Source organism: Phascolarctos cinereus, unplaced genomic scaffold (genome assembly GCF_003287225.1).
Source record: "Phascolarctos cinereus isolate Bilbo 61053 unplaced genomic scaffold, phaCin_HiC Scaffold_3;HRSCAF=262, whole genome shotgun sequence".
Lineage (NCBI taxonomy): Eukaryota > Metazoa > Chordata > Mammalia > Diprotodontia > Phascolarctidae > Phascolarctos > Phascolarctos cinereus.
In genome coordinates this window covers 194403337-194427164 of record NW_027555736.1, presented here as the reverse complement: position 1 = coordinate 194427164, position 23828 = coordinate 194403337, and the positions used below count along the sequence as shown (strand labels likewise).

Sequence of the window (23828 nt, the reverse complement as noted above, 5' to 3'; positions counted from 1 at the left end):
ATTTATTAAAATATACTTTATTTTATTTTTTTGCTTTTGGTGAGGCAACTGGGGTTAAGTGACTTGCCCAGAGTCACACAGCTAGTAAGCGTCAAGTGGCTAAGGCCGGATTTCAACTCAGGTCCTCCTGACTTCAAGGCCAGAGCTCTATCCACTGCACCACCTAGCTGCCCCTCAAATATACTTTAAAAGAACAAAAACGAAGTGAATGCAAATTGAAACTAGAACTATTTCTATGATTATAATTCATGCATCGTTTGGTAATCCAAAATAATTACAGTAACAGTTAAACTGAAATACAGCATCTATGACATGCTTACTAATGAATAATGCCATTGGAAGGCATTGGTTTACTACTGTAATGACTATTCCTATGTAGCTGATGATTCTTTTAGAGAGCTCCTTAAATTTTCTTCAAAAGAAACTAAGGAAGTTGGAGTACAGTAAAGGAAATTCACTTGTTTTTTTGTCAATACCTTATCTGTCAACATTTACTTTTGTTTTGTCCCATCCCATGAGATCATGAGCTCTTTATAGACAAGGCCTCTTTGCCTTTATTTGAATCCCCAGGGTTTGGCACACTGCCTTGCTCAGCATAGATGCTTAAGAAAGGCTTGTGGGCTTGACTATCTTAACAGCAAAAATGTCACAAAGGACAAAGTCCTTTTCATCTAACTGAAAAATAATTAAAGACCTATACCAATTAATTGAGAAAAGTCAAATTATATCTTCAAAAAGACAGTGAATTGGTACAAAATGTTGCAGAATGCAGTCCCTCTGTATTAGGTGGATTTGTTTTAAGGTAGACTCACTGGGGGGTGGGTGGGGAAATCCAGGGTTGTCTATGATTCAAAAACAAAAGGCATCAAAAGAACTTAAAAAACAAAACAAAACGGTGAGAGAGAAAACTGTTTTTTAGAGGCATAAGGAAAAAGAGAGATGATTATAACTGACATTTATGTAACACTTTTATATATGTATGTATCACTTTAAATATAGTATCTATCCCTTAAAATGGGGAACACCAGAAACAAATATATTACTTTTTTGAGGAGAGATACTTGAATTTGTCAAAAAAGATAAAACTGCAGCTTCCTCTGACTGTATGGTGCCCCTTTCCCTTTTTTCATTAAAAATTGTTTCATTAATCTTTGTGCTATAACCATAAACAAAAACATAAAAAATTTAACTAATATTCATAAAAATAAAGGGACAAAGGTATATAAAATCATATATATTTTATTTGGAATTATAAGAAAAAAGTTACTAAGTTTTTCAAAAGCTTTGACCCACAGATTCCACAACTAATTCTTTACTGCAAAGTGGTTCCTGATAGATTGAGAAGCCTCCAAATATATAAGAAGGTCCATAGAAGATATGTTGTTGTGACAACAAAAAACTCTAGACAAAATAGGTAGCTAAGAAATGGGGAATGGTTGAAAAAATTATGGTACATGAATGGAATACTGAAACATAAGGAATTAAAAAATATGAAGGATTATGAGAAGAACAAGAAGATTTGCATGAAATGATGAAGATGGAAAAAGAAGAGCCCAAAGAACATACAGAATGGGGGCAGCTAGGTGGCGCAGTGGATACAGCACTGGTCCTGGAGTCAGGAGACTCTGGTTCAAATCCAGCCTCAGACATATAACACTCACCAGCTGTGTGACTCTGAGCAAATCACTTTAACCCCCACTGCCTCCAAAAGAAAAAAAAAAGTGCTGTTCTTAAAAAAAAAGCTTCAAAGAACCTACAGAATGACTGCAACAGTATAATTACCAAAGAGAGGCAACAAAAGGATAGTGAACCGTAACATGTTATTCCTATTCCTTTTCAATTAATAATGTAATTGTTTTTGTTGTTAGGAAATGTATTTTGTAAGGGAGTCTGCTTTAATCTGTTCAAACAAAAGAAAATGCACCAACAAAATTTGAAAAATGAATTTAACTCCTTTGATGTATAGTCTATTAGATAATACATTAGGTAAACAGCAATACTGCAACTTGCCATTGTCAATATCAGGCCTGAAGAAACAGAAATTGGAATCATTCATGCACTATTTATTCGGAGGACTTATTTCATTGTAATTTTCTCAATTATTTATTCATCAACTCCCTATGCTAATTATAATTATATGCACAGAGACAATGATGGGTATACGTACAGCCATGCTTTTAGCAATAGTCTAAGCAATGCTACAACTTCTCGAGTCATACTCTGTTTACTAACAGGAAGGTGATTCACTGAAAGTAATTTGAATACTATAAAGCCAGAAATATTTCATCACAATTTAAGCACAGGGTTTTGTATACCTGAAAATGATTTTAATATAAAAGAAAAAATTTTAAAAGCTCAGAATCTCTCATTTTATGAATGTGGCCAACATTTTCATTCTAACACAATACATAAAATAGCACAACAGGGAGACTGGAATTTTCAGTTAGAACTCCTTTTATATCTATGAATATTATATTTGTTTTTATTATTGTAATCAGAATGTATCAACACTTACCAGCTGACGAAGCAAGAACATCTTTACAGAGTTTTAGCCAAAAAGAAAGCTTTCCCACTGCCATTGATGTGATCATATGACTCAGGGTCTCTTTGATATCCTGGCACAACCTTTGATCAGACTCTTTGTCTAGTAAGTTCAGCAATGCCCCCTCAAGGCCCACTTCCCGGATATTAGCATCTGATAAGAAGAAAATACTTGATCTGAGTAACACAGAAAATAAAATTGCCATATCAGAAGTACACATTCATAATTACTCAAATACTATTTATATGTCTTGGCAAAATCTAGTTTTCAAATACTGTGACTCATTTACTGGGATTTATTTTATTATTTTAGGCAATTGGGGTTAAGTGACTTGCCCAGGGTCACAGAGCTAGTAAGCCAGATTTGAACTCAGGTCATCCTGACTTCAGGGCTGGTGCTCTATCCACTGCACCACCCAGCTGCCCCTCTGGGATTTATTTTAGCTTGCTGATAATGTTTTGGGCTGGACTAACAGATCCCACAGAACTATTTTTGAGTATTCTCATTGAGGGATGCCTCTTTTATAGGCTAAATATGTATCCATTAGTTATTTCTTATTTTATGTTGGGCTTTCTTTTCAGTAAACATTTATTTTAAAAATATTCATATATTTTATTTTTATATATCCAAAATTTCTCCCAGTATTGCTTGAACTTGCCCAATAAGTTATTCCATATAACAAAGAATATTTTTTAAAAGGAAAAAAAAACCCATAAAACTGATCAGGGGAGGCTAGGTGGCGCAGTGGATAGAGCACTGGCCCTGAAGTCAGGAGGACCTGAATTCAAATCCAGCCTCAGACCAAACACTTGACACTTACTAGCTGTGTGACCCTGGGCAAGTCACTTAACCCCAATTGCCTAAAAAAAACAAGCAAACAAACAAAAAAACCAACTGATCAAAACATTGAAAAAGCCTGAAAATAAATGCAACATTCTATACCCATAGATCTCCCACCTCTGCAAAGAAGTGAGTGGGATAAGGGTATTTGCTCATATCTTTTCTTTGGGGTTATGCTTGTTTGTAATTTTGCACCATTCCTTTTTATTATTCGTTGATTGTTGTTCTTTTAATTTACACTGTTGTAGTATAATGTATATAATTTATTTGTCTCTGTCTATTTCACTCTACCTGAGTTCATGTAAGTCTTTCCATGCCTCTCTGTACTTATCCTATTACATGACATTCACTTACCACCATCTGTGTAGCTATTCTCCAATTTATGGATATCTATTCTGTAACCTGAGCTTTCTCTTGAGGACCCTCCATTTCCTTCTACTCTTTTCCAATGTTGGCTGCTCCTTTTGGTTGTTTTTACAACGTTCATTTAGAGTATAAATTACTCTCTTGGTACTGTCCACTTTACTATCCATCAGTTTATATGTCTTCTATGTTTCTCTAGAACTGTCACTTTATTTTTTTAAAGCTTGATATTATTCTATTACATTCATATATCATAATTAGTTCAGTCATTTCCCAATTGATTACTGTTGGTCAGTCATGTCCGACTCTCTGTGACCCCATTTGGGGTATTCTTGGCAAAGATTCTGGAATGGCTTGCCATTTCCTTCTCCAGCTCAATCTGCAAATGATGAAACTGAGGCAAACAGGGATAAGTGACTTGCCAAGGGTTCCACAGCTAGTGTCTAAGGCCAGATTTGAACTCAGGAAGATGAGTCTTCCTGACTCTAGGCAGGGCACTCTATCTACTTCGCCACACACCTGCCCTCCCAACTGACTGTCACATCTGAACTGGACTATAGATTTTTAAACTTTTTCCTTCCTTTAACCTTCCCTCCATTCTCCTCACCACAATGTTGTAGTTATTTTGCTTATGATAATTCTCTCTCCTATTTTGAACTTCCTCATAATATCTACCACTCTCTCCCTTTCTCTGCCTATTTTTCTACTGACTTTAATGTACTTCTGGACTAAGCTCTTTGCGTATATGAAGGTATTCTATCGTCCTTTATCTGGTTCAGATGAAAGTAAGGTTCATGTGATGATTTCCTTTCCTTCATATTTGCATACTTTTTTTTATGTCATCCATCTCTGTTATATGATATTGAATTCCCTCCCTTCCACATGTATTATTTAAGTTTCTCTGTGACTCTCAAAGATCATACATCTCTGAGAGGACAACTATTTATTCTCTCGTTATTATCAAGTAAAGAATTCATCATTCTACAATCTTTTCCAATCGATCAAATGTTTGTACTTTTGTATTTTTCTCTTTCCTTGGTTATAACTCCTTATCTTTTGGAATATCATATTTCAAGCTCTCCTCTTCTGAAAATGACAAATGCCAAGTCTTATGTGATACTGATTGTGGTTCCTGAGTACTTTAAGTGATACTTTATAGCTGTTTGGAATACTTTTTCTTTGACCTGGAAGCTCTAGGTTTGGCTATGATGTTTCTGAGGGTTTTCAGGAGGAGTAAGAGTTTCTCACTCACTGTGATCTAGCTAATGGTGATAGTGACGGGGCAGGGGTCTCCAGAACTGTTTTCTATTAGTTTCCATAGTGTGGAGTTCATAATGGTGATGCTGCTTTATGAAAAGTAGGACTGAGCTTCTGGGAGGCTCACAACTAGCTGAGAAGTAGAAATCTTAATTACTTTTCAATGAGACGAGGCAAAAAGAAAAAGTAATTCTTTAGGCTTCGATCACCATGAGGAAGAGAAAAGATGTGGTTGCCTCTCTACTTGGATCTGTAACTGGCAATGGTACATCAGAAAGAGACAATACTATTTTTGGGCCAGGCAATTCCCCACGGTTCTGAATAAGCTCTGCAGCTACAGTTGTATATGGAGTCAAGAGCAGGACAGATGATATTTTGGGGTCAAGAATGCAGACTCCCTAGGCTCAGGTGGGCTCTCTGGGCTTGTGTTTAGTGACAGTTCTCTAGCATAAGGGAATCATCTCCTGGGAGGACATATGGTTCCCCCTATTGACCCATGCATTTTTATGGCTCACAGTGCCATACTCCTTCAATGTAGGCGAGGGTGTTAATAAGTTAAATCCTTGTCTGAATACCCAGTTTACATGTAAAAAAAAAAAGGTTTGTGGGCCAGCCAGAAATATTGGGGAAAACAACCCTTTAATGAGTTTGAGTACTCAGAACAACATGTAAAATAATGGGAATCAATTCAATGCAAAACTTGATCACAAGTAAAAGGGAGACACTTCGATATCTGATGGGCCTGTGTAAATATATAAAATGGAAAGTAGGTAATAAAGGGACTTAAAAACTACTGTTCCTTAACACAAAAAGGCAGGAGAATGAGAGGTGATGGATAGATATTGCTTGTTGTGTCAGGGTAAACAACACAAAGGTTGAGGTTAACTTAGATTCTAAAACTCCAGGGCACAGGCCAAAGTGGCTTCCTAGACATTTGAAGTCATAATCTCTCCTCTTCTTCAGGTAATTTTTTAAAATGTTTTTTTTTCCCCTAAGATATATGGTGGAGTTTAGGTGGTATTTCTTAATTCCTGAAAGGATCTGGGGAGAGCCAATTGCTTTAGTCATTTATTACTCAGTGATACAGTCTTCATGGTTATGCAGATTATTAAGAAATTTGTACATCTAGTCTTAATTTCTATTCATAAAATAGATCTTCAAATATATGAAGACAATTAAGTCCTCTCATTTTCAGGCTAAACAATAACTAATTCTTTTAACTAATAAGCATGTAATATAATCTCAAGGATCTTGATCACTTTATTCTCTTCTGGATATTCTTTAACTTATGTTTTCCTTAGAAAAAAATCTCAAGACGTGGTCTCACAAGCACAGCAAAACCATCATCTCCCTAGTCCTGGAACCCATATCTCTCTTAATACTGCTTAAGAACACACTAGTCCTTTCAGACTACCTTCTTAAACTCCAGGTTTGTTTCCAACTTCCTGACAGATAGCCAGGTAGCTATCTTGCTGGTACCTCAAATTCAAAACGTCCAAAAGTGAATTGTATCCTTAAGCTTCCTCCATTGAAAACTTTCTGGTTTCTCCTGTATTTGGCTAAATTTGAAATGACAAATTAACATTTTATTCTTTTTTCTTTCTCTATGCCTATATGTTGTTGCTAAATCTATTTGTGTATCCACAACATCTCTTGCATCTATCATCTTTTTTTCTACTGACAATGTTACCATCTTAGTTCAGACCTCATTATATATCATAGTCTCCTAACTGGTCACTCTGCCTCCAGTCCCTCCCCTCTCTAGCCTTCTCAGAGGTGTTAAAATACTCCTAAGGCAGAGGTCTGATCATATCACTCTTTCGCTCAAAAACCTTTAGTGACTCACTATTGCCTTGAGGACAGAAGAGACTTCTTAGTCTAGCATTTAAGACCTTCCAATCCGCTTATCTATTTCTCTTTCATATATCCCCATTTATTCTCTATATTCTCTCCAAACTGGACTATTAACTGTTCCATGAACTCAATATACCATTTTCTATCTCTCTGCATTCACAAAGAGTATCTTCCATACCCAGGATGTACTCCTTTCTAATTTCTGTGTTTCAGAATTCTTATTTTCAGTCAAAGTTCAATGCCGGCACCATCTTCTCCAGATAGCTTCCCTAATACCACCAGCTCAAAACGTTACCCTCTCTTCAAATATTCCAAGATGCTTTGTCTGGATTATATTTATCCATGTATAGCATATCTTATATTTACCACTGCATAGTATATGTATTGGTTTTTGTGTTATATCTCCTGTATAATTTATTCCTTGAGTAAATCCTGTATAATTTTGTCCTTCAGAGTACAAACTATTTCAACTGTCTTTAAACCTCAATACCTAACATGATGGTTTGCACACAGTAAGGGCTTTAGAAATGTTTGATGAAGGACAGGACTTTAAATTCTAGGGATTAAAAAGGAATATGGGTAGTGTACCCAATTTGCTTTGCTGACACTGCAGAAACTGTGTTATCTACGTTACTATTAAGCTTCTATAATGATGTGATCTAAGATTTTAGATGTTCTCAATGAGAAAATGTACTTTATTGTTTTATTGAAGGATATATTCAGTAGTTCTAGGAATTTTACCAGTGAGTAGTAAATGAAGAAACATAAAAGCAAAAGCACTATCAACAGTATACTGCCTGACTAGATGGGAGCTCCAGCATACTTTGGCAGGGAGCTTTTATAAAGTTAGGTATCCTTTCTGGGTAAAAATAGTCAACTTAGTAAGGATCACAGAAAGATTATGTAATAACTTTTGTGTTCTGTTGTGGAAGAACCTGGACTAGAAAAACAAATAGGCAGTGTCAGGATTACTTGAATTCAAGTTGCAATGAAGGCTTTCGTTAAAAAAAGAAATGACAACATACTATGTGTTAAACTTATTATGTATCAAAGGTTGTTACTGGTGTTCTAATGTATTATAGTTCTGATATGAGTAAAGGTGGGAAGGTTAATGAAAAGTTTATGACCTATACAGAAATGTGAAGGCATTTTGAAAATTATAGCACAGCACAGAAACCTAAGTTCTCTTGATTATTTTCTGGCTAAGCTGTCTTTTAACTTATCTACAAGTCCAATTCACTTACATCACTGTTTCAAACTTAGGATTACATATTTTTAAACATAATTTAGGGGCCAATAAAACTAGCTACTTTTTCTAATTGAATTCCAAAATCCAAAAAGCACTTTAAAAGAAAGCAAAAGCTAAGGTCTTCTGTCATTTACGAATTTGTTAGATGTTCCTGATGGAGATTTTGATAGTAAATGCTTCTTGTGATTGTTTTAGGCTAAAAACTAGAAACTAATTTGTTATAAAGCATGTGATCATGTACAGATAATTTAAAAGCAGAAAAAAATAGGAACTTAAGATTATGGAGGATATTCACTCATTAATATATTACTTGGGAAAAAGACATTACCTGGAATTAAGTCTTCTCTGCTGTCCTTAGCAAGAACAACAGCATGTTCTGAAACCTCAGCTGCCTCCCTTTGCACAATCTGACGTAAACAAGCTAGTACTGCTCTTCTCAGTAACAAGTAGGAGCTACAGAGATTCACCTAAAAAAATCCAACACAAAAAGAATAAGTAGGCTTAAAGTCTTGGTGGTACTACCTTGGTCTGATACACTGTTCATTCACTCACTCAACAAATGATTTCATGATCCCCTCTTTAATTTCAATTAACCATTCCACACTGCTGTGTTAAACATAAGAATGTGACATCCAATATTCCTCAGACTATAAAATGCAATGCTAATTTGTACTATTTATACTTTTTGGAAGCAGCTTTAGAATTTGTGGCTATATTTAAGTATATGATATACAATTAGTATAAAATATTCAGAATATTAAAACTACAGTTTGGAGAGGCAGAAAAAATTCAAGTAAACGACAGTTTACAATAGCAAAAAACTCAAGACTCAGTTAAGACAAAAAAGAGGTAGAAAAAAAGAGGTAAGAAAAAAAATTACTTGTTGTTTAATCTAGTAGCCATGTTATTTTTCTTCTTGTCCACTGTATGTTTATGTGCCCTGATATTTGTTCATTCCAATATTGTCTACTAAAGTATTTTTTTTAAAAGATTCTTTTTAATAGACAAGACCACTTCTGTTTAAGGTACTTTGGATATTGTCCAGTGTAAAAAAAAAAAGCAATTAATTTTTAAAAAATGTTAAATTAATGCATAGATGGAAAATTCATTTTCAAAGAATAGCAGAGGTATTTTTAACCTAAAACCACAATAAGGCTGTATCTTTTCAAAGAGAAAAGGGTCTGGTAGTTAAAGAGATAGTAGCAGCTTTGTAACCAGCTTCCAAATACTTCCACTTCAACATCATAACTAAATTTCTTATTCTTTATTATGCAGGACTATGTAAACATTATTACAATGTGGCTGGTAAATAACAAAGGATAATTTAAATATATCTTTAATTATTAATTCTTACTAATTCTGAGACTTCCAGTAATAGAAATAGATTTTAATTTGGGTGAATCCATGAGTAGATGGAACAGAGTAAAAAGAATTATACTTATGAAATTTACTTTAATAAAACCATAATACTCATATTTAAAAACAATTAAAATGTCCCCTTGAATACTGGTTCTCAAAGCAAAATTTAGGAACCATTAGCATAATTCCTACAGGGTGCCTTGAGGACTGCTGTTGGGTTAAAGATGGAAAACAGGAATAGGATAGGCAAATTAGTTGTAGATAGTATTGGGCACTCTGAAAACAAAAAGAATACTAGGCAGTATCTGCTTTTTGGGGAAAAAAAATTCTCCAGATTGGTATAAGTAAAAGGCATGGAACTACTGGCGCTGAGATTCAAGAAGACAGAAAATAATTGTAAAGAAAACTTAAAAAGGAGATCATTAAAATGAAAGCATTTCCCAAAATATATTAGAAGTAAATGATAGAATATGAGCCAATACTCCAGCTGAGTGAAATATCTCTTGCAAAAAAATCTTTGACTAATACCATGCCAATCATATATATTGGATATAAGTTCAAGGAAACTAGTTCATGAACTAACAAAAATGTTAAAACACAAACAGAACAACTCTTTTCATGCCTAGGATTACTTATGAACTTAAGAAAATATACTTTAAATCTTTAAAACTGCCTCTCAATGTCTCTGGCAAGTTGGATTTTAAATGTACAAACAAGATCAATGCAATGCTTACTTAAGCTGGCCAAACATTTCCCAGTAAGGGCATGCTTAAAGTGACTGCCAGCTAATTATAAAAGATCATCCCAAGTCAGGATGCCACATGATGCAAATCAGGTTTCATATTGCTACATCATTCTCCAGCATGTAAAGTGGGAATAGGAAGAAAAGGGGCTAAGGCAAACAAACAAAGCAAGCAAAATATACAAATTAAACTGCAACCCCATTTCTTTTTTGCAATGAACACATAAAGTCAAACTGAAGCAAAATTAAATAGATAAAAAGAGCAAGTGTACCAGCTGGACAAAATTGGAAAGGGTTTCTTTAGGGTGCCATGAAAAAAAACATCATAAAGCATGCTACACATACTGCATTTTGCATTAATGATTAGTTGAACAAAGAGATGCCAGGAAAAACAAGAACAATTATGACAAAAACCCAACACAGACAGCACTTCAAACTCTCCAAAAACTTAGGAGTCAAGGGTCAGGGACCTACCAACACAGAATTATCCAACAAGATCTCCTGCACAAAAACAAATGACAAACTGGTCATGACAAAACCAAAAGATAAACACTAGGATGATGTTGACACTATTGAATACAAATAATTGTTGAATATCACTCAAATTTGCTTAGCCATATCTCAAAAATATCCCACAAATTATTTATTCAGACTTTGTCATATCAGAAGGTAAAAGATCTTGAAAATGCTCAACCAAGAAGAAACTCAAATAATGCAAAATAAACTTACCAGATTAACAGGAAAATGTAGAAGAACTATATGTTTGCAAAGTTTGAATTTCTGGGTGAAGTCTCACTATCTAAAATAGATCAAACGAGGTTCTGTGGAGGTATGAATGTTGCCAGAATGTCCAGCAAATGACATTTAGTGGTTTGTGTAACCAAGAGTTAATCATAGATTTATTACAATTAAAAGCAAAATTTCAAATTGCTACTATGATGACTAGCTAGTAAAGCTAGGTAAAACTTCGAGGATGGAGGTTAGATATTATTCATTTAAAAAGATATTCTCGGGGCAGCTAGGTGGCGCAGTGGATAGAGCACCGGCCCTGAAGTCAGGAGGACCTGAGTTCAAATTCGGCCTCAGACCGAACACTTGACACTTACTAGCTGTGTGACCCTGGGCAAGTCACTTAACCCCGATTGCCTAAAAACTAAAACTTAAAAAAAAAAAGAAAAAGAAAAAGAAAAAAAAAGATACTCTCCCTCACAGTGGATGGAATATATTCTGAATACCAAGTCAGACACAAAATAAATATAAAACATAAAAATGTTTCATGAAAGAAGTCACAAGGAACCTGAACAGCTGACCAAAGTTCAGGCTCTCAAAAGGACCACCACTTTGACCCTTTTCATGAAGACTTCAAATGAAGGGGGAAAATCTACTATCTCCCAAGGCAGCACATTCTACTTTCTGGATATCTCTGACTGTTGGAAGTTTTTCCTGACATTAAATCTAAATTTTCATCTCCACTATTTTCATTCATTGCTTCTAGTCCTGCCCTTTAGGAGACAAGCAGGACAAGCATAATCTCTCTTTCACCTGACAAAAATAAAATCTGAGATAATGTCCTTTAACAAGAAAGTAAAGGTATTTGTTCCAGCTGATATCATTAATAACTCTGTTACATTACAAACACAACTTGAAAAACAGAAAGTCCACTACCAATCATGCCTTGATTGAAAACCACAATGACAAATTAAAGAATGACCTTTTAAAATACCTAACAAAAAAAGTTAATGTTGTAACAAAAAGATTTTGGACACAATTTCTGAAAATGTAAAAAATGTCTTAAGAAAAAGAAGAAAAGTAACCGAGCATATAAACTTGGATTTTTCTCAATATTTCTAAATGTTCTCATGGTAAAAATTTGACCATGTCAGTAGTCTCTTTATCTTTTCTCTACCTGGAAAAGGTCAAAAAAGAATTAGAGTGTAAACTCATTGATGACAGAGACCATGGTTTATCTTTTTACATAACATTCACTTGTACATAGATATAGATACACTACATGTTAAAAGAACTGAGTTTGGTTGATTCTTGTTTGCCAAAGTATTTGGTCTAACTATGCATTTCTACTACGTAAATGAATTAAAGTGGTAGATTTAAAAGGACATTATAATAGTTCATAGACTCAACCCACTTCAATTAAAAAAGATTTTTACTAAGCACCTACTATATATAAGATACTGTGGTAGGCCTTCAGTATACAAAGGCAAAATTCTAAAAGACAATACTGAACAAGCTCAAAGATTTTAGTGTAAATTCTACTGCTGTGATACAACATTCAAATAAATGTACAATCACATGAAGCAGGAGAGAGCACTAACAATGAGGGGAATGAGGAAAGCTGAAAACATATGAAGACATGTAATGTGAAATGTCTGAAAAGGCCAGCTAGAACCAGAGTATAATACATTAAATGTGAAGCTTTAGATTTTGTACTTTACCCTAGAGATTATAAGGAGCCACTGGATATTTTTGAGTTGATTAATGAAATCCATTCTTTCAGAAGATTATCTTGGCCACCGTTTGGAGGAAGGGCTGGAGAAGGCAGAGACTAGAAGCAGGGAGTCAAGTTAGGAATTTATTGTAACAGTACAGGAAAAAGTAATAAGCCTGAACTAGGAGTATATATTCAAGTGAGAAGGGTAACAAAACAACAAAAGGAGGAGAGAATATGCAAGGCAAGGGAGTGGGCAACAGTGCCAAAAGCTGCAAAAAGATCAAGAAGAACAGGGACTAAGAAAAAGTCATTAGATTAAGCAATTAAGAGATTGCTAGAAACCTTGGGGAGAGCAGTCACAGATGAGCAGTGATCAAAAGTAAGAATGGTAGGGAAGGAGAAGTGAATAGTTGGTCAGGATGAGAACTCAATGAGGGCAGATGGCCTTTTCTGTGTGTTTGGATAAGGAAGAGTAGAGGGGTACAGAATATCTTGATGGGTGGTATGGCGCAAAGAAGGTTGGTTTTCGCCTTTTTTTTTTAAAGGATAGATGAGATGAGAATGTATTTGTAGTTTGCAGGAAACGAGTTAGTAGATAAAGAGAGACTGAAGATGAAAGAGGGTGATCAAGGTGGTTAAACTCCTGGAGGACAATGGAGAGCACAAGTAATGGGGCTGGCCTTGGCAAAGAAGAGAGCCATTTCCTCACTATAGACTGGCCCAAAAGAGAAAGGAATGGAAGATGATAAAGAGGGATTTTGAACTGTAAAACTGGAGAAGAGGTTGTCTGTAATAGATGAGGTGATGGACTCTATTTTCTTAGTAAAGTAGAAGGCATCCTATCGTGATGAAAAGGAGATGTAGAAAGTTTGAGGAAAGGGCAACTAGGTGGTGCAGTGGATAGAGCTCTGGAGGACCTGAGTTCAAATTCGACCTCAGACCAGACACTTGACACTCACCAGCTGTGTGACCATAGGCAAGTCACTTAACCCCAATCGCCTCATCAAAACAAAAAAGTCTGATCAAACAAAGAATGTTTGAAATATTTACAGTGGGGAGTACAATGGAAGAATTTTATTCGGATGCTGCATTACAGCAATGAAGGCCCAGTTGACATTAGATGATATAAACTTTTCACGTATCCAAAGGAGCACAGTAGCCCACAATTAGGTGTAAAAGAAATGCAAATCAGAGGTTAACCTAGAATTGGGGTTTAGAGAGACAAGAAGGAAGAAGCTTCTACTACGTTTTTACAAGTACAGAATGGCAGTAACCCTAATCAATGTCCAAATAAAATAAAATCCAAACGAGGAGAACAAGTACAGCTATCATGAAAAGAATCTGGAAATACCAACAATGACTGTTCATCAATACTATTCTAAGGCTGGGATTTGTAAATGGTTGTTCAGATATGAAAAGAAAAGATAGTTATATGCCAGGGCAGGGGGTGGGGATGTGTGTGACTTTTCAGGTAAAATAAAGTCCTATTTGTATATGATGAGTTTTTCTGAGATAAGTTTGGCTGAAGCCATAAAGAAGCTGACTTTGTTGTATGTATTGCTCCCAAACTTAAACCAGAGTTCTATTTGAATGCCTTATCATGATGTGTAGGTAATCCTATTTCAGAAAAGTGCAAGCTATAATTTTTCCTGGTAGAAAAGGTTTTAAGTGTGGGCTTAGCTACTGTTTTCAAGTGAGTGGGACCAATGTGCCTAAGTCTGGGCAGAATGGGCATAAGCTAATGATCTGCTTTGTTCACAGCAACTTACAAGTTACATTTACAACTTCTAAAGCAGAGAGGCTGGTGGAGGAAATGCCCACATCAATAATATTTTTGACTGCTTAAGTATAAGCATTGTTATGAGAACCAGTGTAAGAAGAAATGAAATTGAAGCTTCATAAAAAATGAGAGCAATTAGCAAAATTCAGAATGGTATAATGGGAAGTGGGATATACTTCTAGTTTTGAATACAGTCTAAATTAAACTCAATTACAAAACCTGAAGTCAGAGGACCAAGTGTTCTAGCTCCAGGTTTTATTGAACAGTTATATGACCTCGGATGAGTTACTTAACTTCCTCCATTACTGTATCTGTAAAGATAGGTGGTTTCTAAGGGTCCTCACAGCTCTAATATTCTGTGTTTTATTCTGAGCTTCAAACTCACAGATCTGTTAAAGAATATAAAACTAAACACACTTCTTTGGTAAATCCTTAAGTTTGGTTATTTGACAAGGTTTCTTGTAATGTTTTTCTTTAACACGAAAACAATTAACCCTGATTACCTCACCAAAAAAAAGCAAAAAAAAAATCCCCCCCAAAAACATAAAAAAAACCCCACTATGAAAACAAGATTCAAAGCAAAGCTCAGAAGGATATGAATAATATCCAACACTTCTCTATTCCTTTAAAGAATAGAGTTATAACTGGTTATTCCCTGGGCATACTGCTGTAACAGATATTATCAAAGCATACTCAGAAATCCAAACCAAAAATTATTTTTTGTTTGGAACATATCATTTATTGGAATAACATATTTATTTTTACTAAACTGAAAAATAAGAGCTTACCATTATGTATTCCTTTAAGGATTAACAAAAATTTTACTCAGAACAAATTTGTGAAGTAGGTCTTGTTATCACTATTTTAGATATTAAGAAACTGAGGCTAAAATAGGCTGAGACTTAGCAGGGGTCATAATAGCTAATATGTGTTTAGCTTTATGGCTCTACGATCAGTGCTCTTTGGACAAGTACCACATTTTATACATTTGTAGACTCCACAGTGCCTAATACAGTGCTGTGCACATAGCAGTCACTTGATAAACATTTGTTGAATGAATGAATATTTCAAATATTTGGCTTAACAAACCATTAATCTAAGCCCTGAGCTTTTGGGCATGAAACGGAAGGCATGATTTTTTAAAAACGGACTAATGTAATTTAAGATACATATGAAGACTTAAAAAAGAACAGAATCAGAGAAAGCTAAACATTATACTAATACAATATTCCTAAGAATTTAAAAAATGATTTAAGATAAATTTTAAGAAATTTCAAATAAAAGAAGGGAACAACACATTTAAAATTTTATACTCACACAGAGGCAGCTGACCAGACTAGATAAATTGACATAACGAGGAGCAAACATATGAAGTTGCTGAAGACAAGAGATGGCTTGAGCTTGAACTAGGCAATCTGGGTTATCCTGCATCACTGCACATCCCAAGAGACAGGATGTCCGTAAAGTAGAAACTGCAGTACTGCTACCTAAAATAAAGAGAAATCTTTTAAAATAAATAGGCCTATAATGTTTCAAGTTATGCCACTTCATTATTAAGATGCATAAAAAGGGAGGCATTTATTTATTTCTGACTGAAAATTCTTGAAGGAAAATTTATTCTAAGACAAATGGTTGATGCTGTGCTATTTGGTTTATGAAAAAATTCAAGTTTTCATTCAGAAAACAAGAGGTTGGTTCAATAAGATATCAACAATCAATGCACTTAAGTCAAATCACCTAAAAATCACATCAATTTTTTTTTCCCTGAACAGCCAGGGTTGCAATTAGCAGATACCCTCAATGTGGAATTGTTACCATGTAAGGCACTTTTTTTTTTTTAGGCAATTGGGGTTAAGTGACTTGCTCAGGGTCACACAGCTAGTAAGTGTCAAGTGTTTGGTCTGAGGCCAGATTTGAACTCAGGGTCCTCCTGACTTCAGGGCCGGTGCTCTATCTACCACCTAGCTGCCCCTACCAATAAACATATATTCCTTTGGTTCTGAACAGACTACAATGAATATATTAGTTTTGGGGGGCCCATTTATTTATCTCTCATTTGGATGCTTTCCCATATTACATTAATGTTGATTCACAATAGTTCATATGAGCTACCAAAAGTCAAGAGAACACTGCTGAACAAGTTGTGCAATATTTTTCTATACAGTGCACTGATTCAAACAATATTCAAACATCACTGCCTTGCTAACGAATCATTTAAAAAGTAGCTATTCAAACCTTGCAACTCTGGGCCCAACGTGGTGATAAGTACATTCAAACATCGTCCGAGACTTTGGTGAACTTCAGCATGAGTAGGTGGAACAGTCAACAATAACATCAGTATAAGAGAGAGGGTAGATTCCACATGTACATGGTACAGTGGGCCAGCAGAATCAATTATCAATGAGAGAGAATGTAGTGCCCATGTCTGGGAAATTGGGGGGAAAAAAACTGTTACAAAAAAGAATATAACATTTAAAAAATATCATAGTAACATTAAATAACAGATCAAAGAAAAAATTTTTAAGAACTAGATTTCCTAAAAGCCCCTTGTCCCCATATCTAATAATGAACATCATGGATAAATCTGAAAATGAAATTCAAGGTTATTTTTTGAAACTTACTGAAGTAAAGGAATTCCATACTATTATCTTTAAACTAAGCACACAGAGCTCACTGCCCTCCCACCCACCTAGCCTTGTTTGATTGTGTATTTTGGAATGAAATACATGTTTATATATACATCTTAATACTACTCACCATAAAATAATTTGAAATTATATTACTGTGTATTAATAGTTTATTGCTTACATAGAGTACTGGCTTAAAGCCAGTTTAAACAATGGCTTTTTTGAACAAACTTACAGAAGGAACAAAAATCTTCTCACCCCATATTATTTTTGTAAACCAGTGAAAAATTTAACATCACACTAAACACAAAATAAAGTAAACCACATGACAGAGAGAATTAGAATATAAATTATTTCATGGCAGTGTCTGTTCATTGAATACTTTCCAATCATTATGTGAATGTAATGTAGCAATACAACTCAAATATGAAGCTTTATGTTCAAATGATTTTATTTGAATTCTTTTTTTTTGTGAGTGAACTTTTATTGAGGGAGGAAAATTTTCAACTTAAACAAAAGCAATTGAACAATATATCTGCTAACACAGATATACTGTGGTCTCCAAAAAAGGTCCCTTGAGGGGAAGCACGAAGTTTAGTTTTCTACATTTCTGCAGCATCACATTCTTTTCCTGCACTGTCTGATGTCCATAATGTTAAGTTGTCTCTAAGCAACTCTATAACAGCATTACTGTCTTTATATGAGTCTTCATTCAGTATCTTAAGTCCTGGGTCAATCTCATCAAAAGCCCTTTCAGTCAAAGTGCAGGCAAACTGTAGGTTATTAAGGATCACATAGTAAAATACAGAAACGTTAAAGCATTAGTCACAGGTAAACTGGACATCCAGGTTACATCTCTTTCTTGGCGATGTCAAATGCTTCTTGATGAGCCCCTCAGAAATTATCAACTGTTTGTTTCTGATCACTACCACACACTACTTGAGCCTGTGTAGGAAACAGTCTCTCTTTATTTTCATATAGAACACCTTGCTCTCTGGATTATTTGCTGTTAAAAACTTATCCAACAGTTCTCTAGGATGGTGCTCCACTTTTCCCCTACAGTTATTAACCAGCTGTATCTTCTAGTTGGTGGTAGTTTTTTGCTCAATGCTGGAAATGATTCCAAGCTGACCTCTGCCCCATGAATATGTCCCTGTGCTGGCTCCAGAGAGCAGGCAGCACTCTTTATGAGAGAGGCTGGTCCCTTGCTTGACTACTGCTTTTATGCAGGTGGCCGTATCATCACCACATTCAAGAAGCTTTGCCTTTTGAATTGTTAGTCTTCTCTATAGTGAACAGACTGTCAGTGGGATTAGGGACAGTGGTAAGAATAGGAAGACAGTTCTGGGCAATGGGAGAAGCAGTACAGAGGGTGGGAGTAAGAGAAAATCAACCCAGATGATGAGTCCTTGAAAACCACCGCAATCAGCACCATTTTGATAAACATTAAAGATACTCTTAATCTACCCCCAAACACTGAGATGTACAGTGCAGAGAAGTTTAATACCCCCAGCTCACAACCATTTCCTAGTCTGTTCTGCTTCTCTTCTAGTTTATGTTTTATCTTTATGAAACAAAACACAAAACTATTTATATTATCATAAAGTTAACTACTATTTCAAAGATAATTTATTAAGAAGATAAATGTTGCCTTCATGACATTGACTAAAAAAAAAACACTTCCAAATTTTTCAATCAACCAAGGTTACTAAATAAGTATCCACTTTTTGCCTGTTAGACATTCATTAAATGGACTATGCAAACGAGCAGGGAGGAGAGGATTCAAAATCGTCTTTGATTTTGAAGAGATTAAAGTATAGTAGATGAGACAATATTATGTCATTAACTGCTAGATTAGTATAGACAATATATGTGACAGTATCTTCAGAGACTGTAGGCTGGGATTAGATAAAACTTCAGAAATGGTAGGCAGGACCTGAGAGCCAAGAATTCGTAGCAAAGGAAAGAGCAACCCAGCAGAAGAAGAAAGCAAAAGAAAACTCCAGAGGCAGGAATGAAAACAGCATTTATGTTGGGAAGATAAAGAGATCAGATATAATAGAGATCTGATGTAGTAAGAAACAAAGCTAAATAGTTTTGGTAGGGTTATTTGATGGTGGAAATTAAAAGTCAGGCTGGGAGTTCTGATTTGTTCCAAAAGGCCATCTGGATCCACTGTGGATTTTTTAAGCAGGTAAGTAATAAGTAACATTATGCAGTGAGCGTTTTAGGAAGATTAATTTTCAGGAGGTATTTGAATGGGGAAGAACCTGGAGATAGAGTTCAGTTATGAGGCTATACTAGTAATCCAGGGATGAAGTAATATGTGCAGAGACTTAAAAATAATGATGATGTTAAAGATGGAAAGTAAAGGAAGAATCTGAGAAACATTTTTGAAGGAATAATTAAAAGGTCTTCCTGATTGATCTGAAAAGGAAAGCAAAGGAGAAAAGAGAATTTTTAAAAAATTCAATATTTTAACTTGGAAATGGAAGCAATGGTACTATCACTGATGAAAAATGGTAAGATACATAGCAGATTACGATTTGTGGGATGATTAGTTTAATATGAGTTTGAGGTTTGATGTATGGAAAGGCCCAATAAATAAATAAAAGCCGAATCAAAGCTAGAAATGGCTTTGAAATTCATTACAGAGAACTATGTTCCATGAAGTGCCAACTCTTAAAGAAAAGAAAATCATTTATAGCACCATAAAAAAGCATGTTTCTGATGAAGCTATCAAATGGAGTACCTTACCTGTACATCAGGAGAAGTTCCATCCTGTGACAAAGTATAAAGGATGCCAATACAAGCATTCAAGTGCTGAGAAGACCCTACTCCTCCCAAATATCTGTGCAGGGATCCCAGAGCCAAAGAATGTCCTGTTCTTGTTACCACATCCCTAGCTGATTTCAGTCTATTTTATGAAGGAAAAATACAAATAGAGAAATTTTTTAAAAAGGGAATACAATCATGTTGCCATGCCAAAATTCCTGAATAAGTATCATTGGTTATAAAAACTACAACTATGTCATAGTTGGGTAACATTTAGAAATGTTAACTGTACTGAAAAGAGTAATACTTTAAAATGATATAATATTGTATAATTAATGATTCAGTCATCCCCTCATATTTCAATGGAAGCAGCTTATCCATGTTTAGTCCTTTACCATTGTTCACTCATGTTTATCTTTTCATGGTTCCCTCACTCTTGTTTCAATTTCAAAGTTTCTCCATGGCTCTGATCTTTTCATCATGAATGCTTGGAGTAGTACTTTATTTCATTAAAAATCCATTTCCCCCCCCACCCATAGTATTATGTTCACTTTTGCCAGGTAAGTTATTTTTGCCTGTAAGCTGATATCCTTTGCCTTCTGGAATATCACGTGGCAAGTTATCCACTCCTTCATAGTGGTGGCTGCTAAATTGTGTGAGATTCTGGGTTTCTTTAATGCTTAAATTCCTTCTTTTTGAGTATTTGCAGTATTTTTTTTTTGACCTGTAGGCTCTGGATTTTTATTAATGTTCCTGGGAGTTCCCATTTTGGGGTTTCTTTCAGGCAGTGAAATATATTCATTCTAGTTCCACTTTGTCCTATGGTTCTAAGAAATTTGGACAGTTTCCTTTTAAGATTTAGGTGGACAGAGCACTAGGCCTGGAGTCAGGAAGACCTGAGTTCAAATCTGGCCTCAGACACTTACTAGCTGGGCAAGTCATTTAACCCTGTTTGCCTCAGTTTCCTCATTTGTCACATGAACTAGAGAAGGAAATGGCAAGTCACTCCAGTATCTTTGCCAAGAAAACCTCCCAAAAAGGGTCATGAAGGGTCAGACAGAGTTGACAAACAACTGAACAACTACTTTTAAGATTTCTTGAAATATGATGGTGAGGCTCTTTTATTGGTCATAGCATTTAGATAGTCCTTGATCTTTTCTCAAGGCCAACTGGTTTTGCTGCAAGATACCTTATATATTCTTCTATTTTTTTTCCCCAGCCTTCTGACTTTGTTCTAACATATCTTGTTGCCTCATGGAGTCACTGTCTCCCTTTCAATCCATTTGAATTTTCAGACAGTTTGTTGCTTGGACAAAATTTTGTATCTCTTGTGCCAAGCTATTAATTCCTTTTCAATTCTTTCTTCCAAAGCTCTCATTTCTTTTCCAATTTTTTCTCTCAAGTGCTTTCATTTAATTTATAAAAACATTTTAAACTTTTTTTTTAAAAAAAATTGTTTCATCTTTTCCAGGAATTCTAGTTGTGTTTGTGCTCAAGCTATATTTTTTCTCTGAGGCATAGATATTTTGGGAGTCACACTCTTCTGTGTTTGTGTCTTGAGCTTCCTTCCCACCACAACAGCTCATTATGATGAGGGTTTTTTGCTGCTGTTGTTGTTTGTCCATTGTTTCAATCTACTGCCTGATTCAGACATGATATTAGAGCTGGGTTCTGTCACACTTCTGGAAGGAAGGCCTGGGCTGATCCCATTGCTGTTTTGTTTTGTTTTGCTTTATTTCTGTTTGTTTATTTGGAGTATAAAGCATTGTATTATTCCAGGATCTCAGGGACAGAATGGAGACTTACAGGCTTTCAGTGTTCCCAAAGCAATCTGATTCAGGGCAAAGTCTGACTCATGCTCCTCTGGTCAGAGCTCTGCAAGTTCCTGGACTAAATTTGGATCTGTGCAAGAGGAGACTAATGCGGCATTCAGTCTCCATCATTCAGCTGGAAAGCTGTTGATACAGAGCGGAAGAATTATAGGTTTCCCTTTGATCCTGGATGCCTGTCTTGGTTATTCTTTTGCAGGATAGGCTAGACACTTTAAGTGAGATCCTGCTCTACACCTGAGCCATACCACTGCTGCTGGTTTCTTCAAGATTATTCAGTTTCTAATTAATTTTTAATTTTTACTTCAAGGCCTTTTATTGAATGTAATTTTTTTTATTGAATTATGGTCAGTAAAAAGGGCATTTAATATTTCTGCTTTTCTGCATCTGTTTGTGAAGTTTTTGTGCCCTAACACATGGTCAATTTTTAAGAAGGTGCCATGCACAGCTGAGAAACAGGTATACTCCCCAGTTTATCATACCTAACTTTTTCTGCTAATCTCCCATCCTCTTAAGGATGATAGAGTTCTAAGGGGCTGTATGTATCACTTCCCCATATAAGAATATAAACATCTAATCTAGTTTAGTATTTTACCACTGCTCATTTATCCATACCTTTTTATTTTTCTCATGATTCCTATGTTTCTATGTCAGATTTTCTACTCAGCTATGGTCATTTCTTCAGGAATGTTTGGAAATCCTCTATTTCTTTAAAGATCCATTTCTCCCTGTAAGATTATATTCAGTTTTGCTAGTCAAGTTATTTTAGTTGTAAAGTAAATCCTTTGCCTTATGGAATATCATATTCCAAACTCTCTGTTCTTGTACCATGGTAACCACTAAATCTTGTGTGATCCTGACTGTGTCTCCTTGGTACTTTAATTCTTCTTTTCTGGCTGTATAAATATTTTTTCCTTGACTTAGGAGTTTTGGATTTTGATAGTAATGTTCCTGGGAGTTTTCATTTGCAGTTTCTTTTAGAAGGTGATTTTCAACCTTTCAACCTCTACATTGCTTTTCAGTTCTAAGAAATCTGGGCAATTATTTTTTATAATTGCTTAAAATATTATCTCCTGGTTGCGCGTGTGTGTGTGTGTGTGTGTGTGTGTGTGTGTGTGCATTCATGGTTTTCAGGTAGTCCAGAAATTCTTAAATTATTTCTCCTTGATATTTTTTCCAGGTCACTTGTTTTTTCCTATGAGATATTTCATATTTTCTTCTATTTTTTTTCCCCAGTCTTTTGACTTTTATTACTTCTCAATGTCTCATTGAGCCATTTAGCTTTTATTTGGTCAATTCTAATTTTCAAGAAGTTATTTTCTTCATTAAGGTTTTTTTAACCTCCTTTTCCAACCTATTAATTCTCTTTTCATGGCTTCATTTTGTTGCTTGTTTTTTCCCAATTTTTCCTCTAATACTCTGCTTTTGAAATTTATTTAGCTCTTTTTTTTCCCAAAGGGCAACTGAGGTTAAGTGACTTGCCCAAGGTCACACAGCCAGCAAGTGTCAAGTGCTTTGTTCTGAGGTCAGATTTGAACTCAGGTCCTCCTGACTTCAGGGCCGGTGCTCTATTCACTGCACCACCTAGCTGCCCCTTATTTAGCTCCTTTTTAAATGCTTGCTTTAACTCTTCTAGAAATTCTTGCTGGTTTTGTGTCTAAGCTGCATTTTTCTCAGAGACTTTGCTAAAAGTTGTTTTTGAGTCATTGTCTTCTTCTGGGTTTGTGTTTTGAACTCCTCTGCTGCCATAATAGCTATTTATCATGAGATTCGTTGTTCATTCTTCACAGCCTGATTCTCAACTTTGGACTTTATGTTGGTGATGGGCTCTGTGCACTTTGGAAGATGAGTGTCTGGCTTGAACTTCTGTCCCCTTACATCCTTTTATTGCTTTCACAGGTCAGGTTAGGGACCTGCCAGCTTTTAGTGCTCCCAAAGTTATGTGATCTGAGACCAGAAAGCAATTTTCCTCACTCTGTACCTACCTGCTGTTCTTTCAAGTATATCATTGCTGCTACCTTTTTACTTTAGCTTTACACAATAAAAATCTATTATCCAATGACAATATATATATTTCACAGATTCAGTTACATTTCTTGTATAGATGGTGACATTATTAAAAGGTGATTTGTGAGTATTCTGAAATGGAAATAGTGATTACTATG

General features: G+C 35.3%; 1 protein-coding gene across 5 annotated transcripts in view; it reads right to left on the bottom strand.

The window, feature by feature from the left end:
• The window catches only part of HEATR5A (HEAT repeat containing 5A), a 154883-nt gene that overhangs the window by 57523 nt on the left and 73532 nt on the right, over positions 1 to 23828 (bottom strand). For 4 of the 5 annotated variants that reach the window (XR_013485420.1, XM_078151399.1, XM_021004277.2 and 1 more), the window contains exons 19-24: positions 19817 to 19976; positions 16668 to 16857; positions 15750 to 15919; positions 10681 to 10707; positions 8434 to 8572; positions 2516 to 2695 (exon numbers count right to left, since the gene is read on the bottom strand). Coding sequence is in view for 4 of the 5 variants with exons in the window: in XM_078151399.1 (XP_078007525.1) it covers positions 2516 to 2695; positions 8434 to 8572; positions 10681 to 10707; positions 15750 to 15919; positions 16668 to 16857; positions 19817 to 19976 (866 nt within the window). In the remaining variant the exon portion in view is untranslated. The remainder of the gene's footprint in view (positions 1 to 2515; positions 2696 to 8433; positions 8573 to 10680; positions 10708 to 15749; positions 15920 to 16667; positions 16858 to 19816; positions 19977 to 23828) is intronic. The other variant, XM_021004278.2, reaches the window with a different exon arrangement.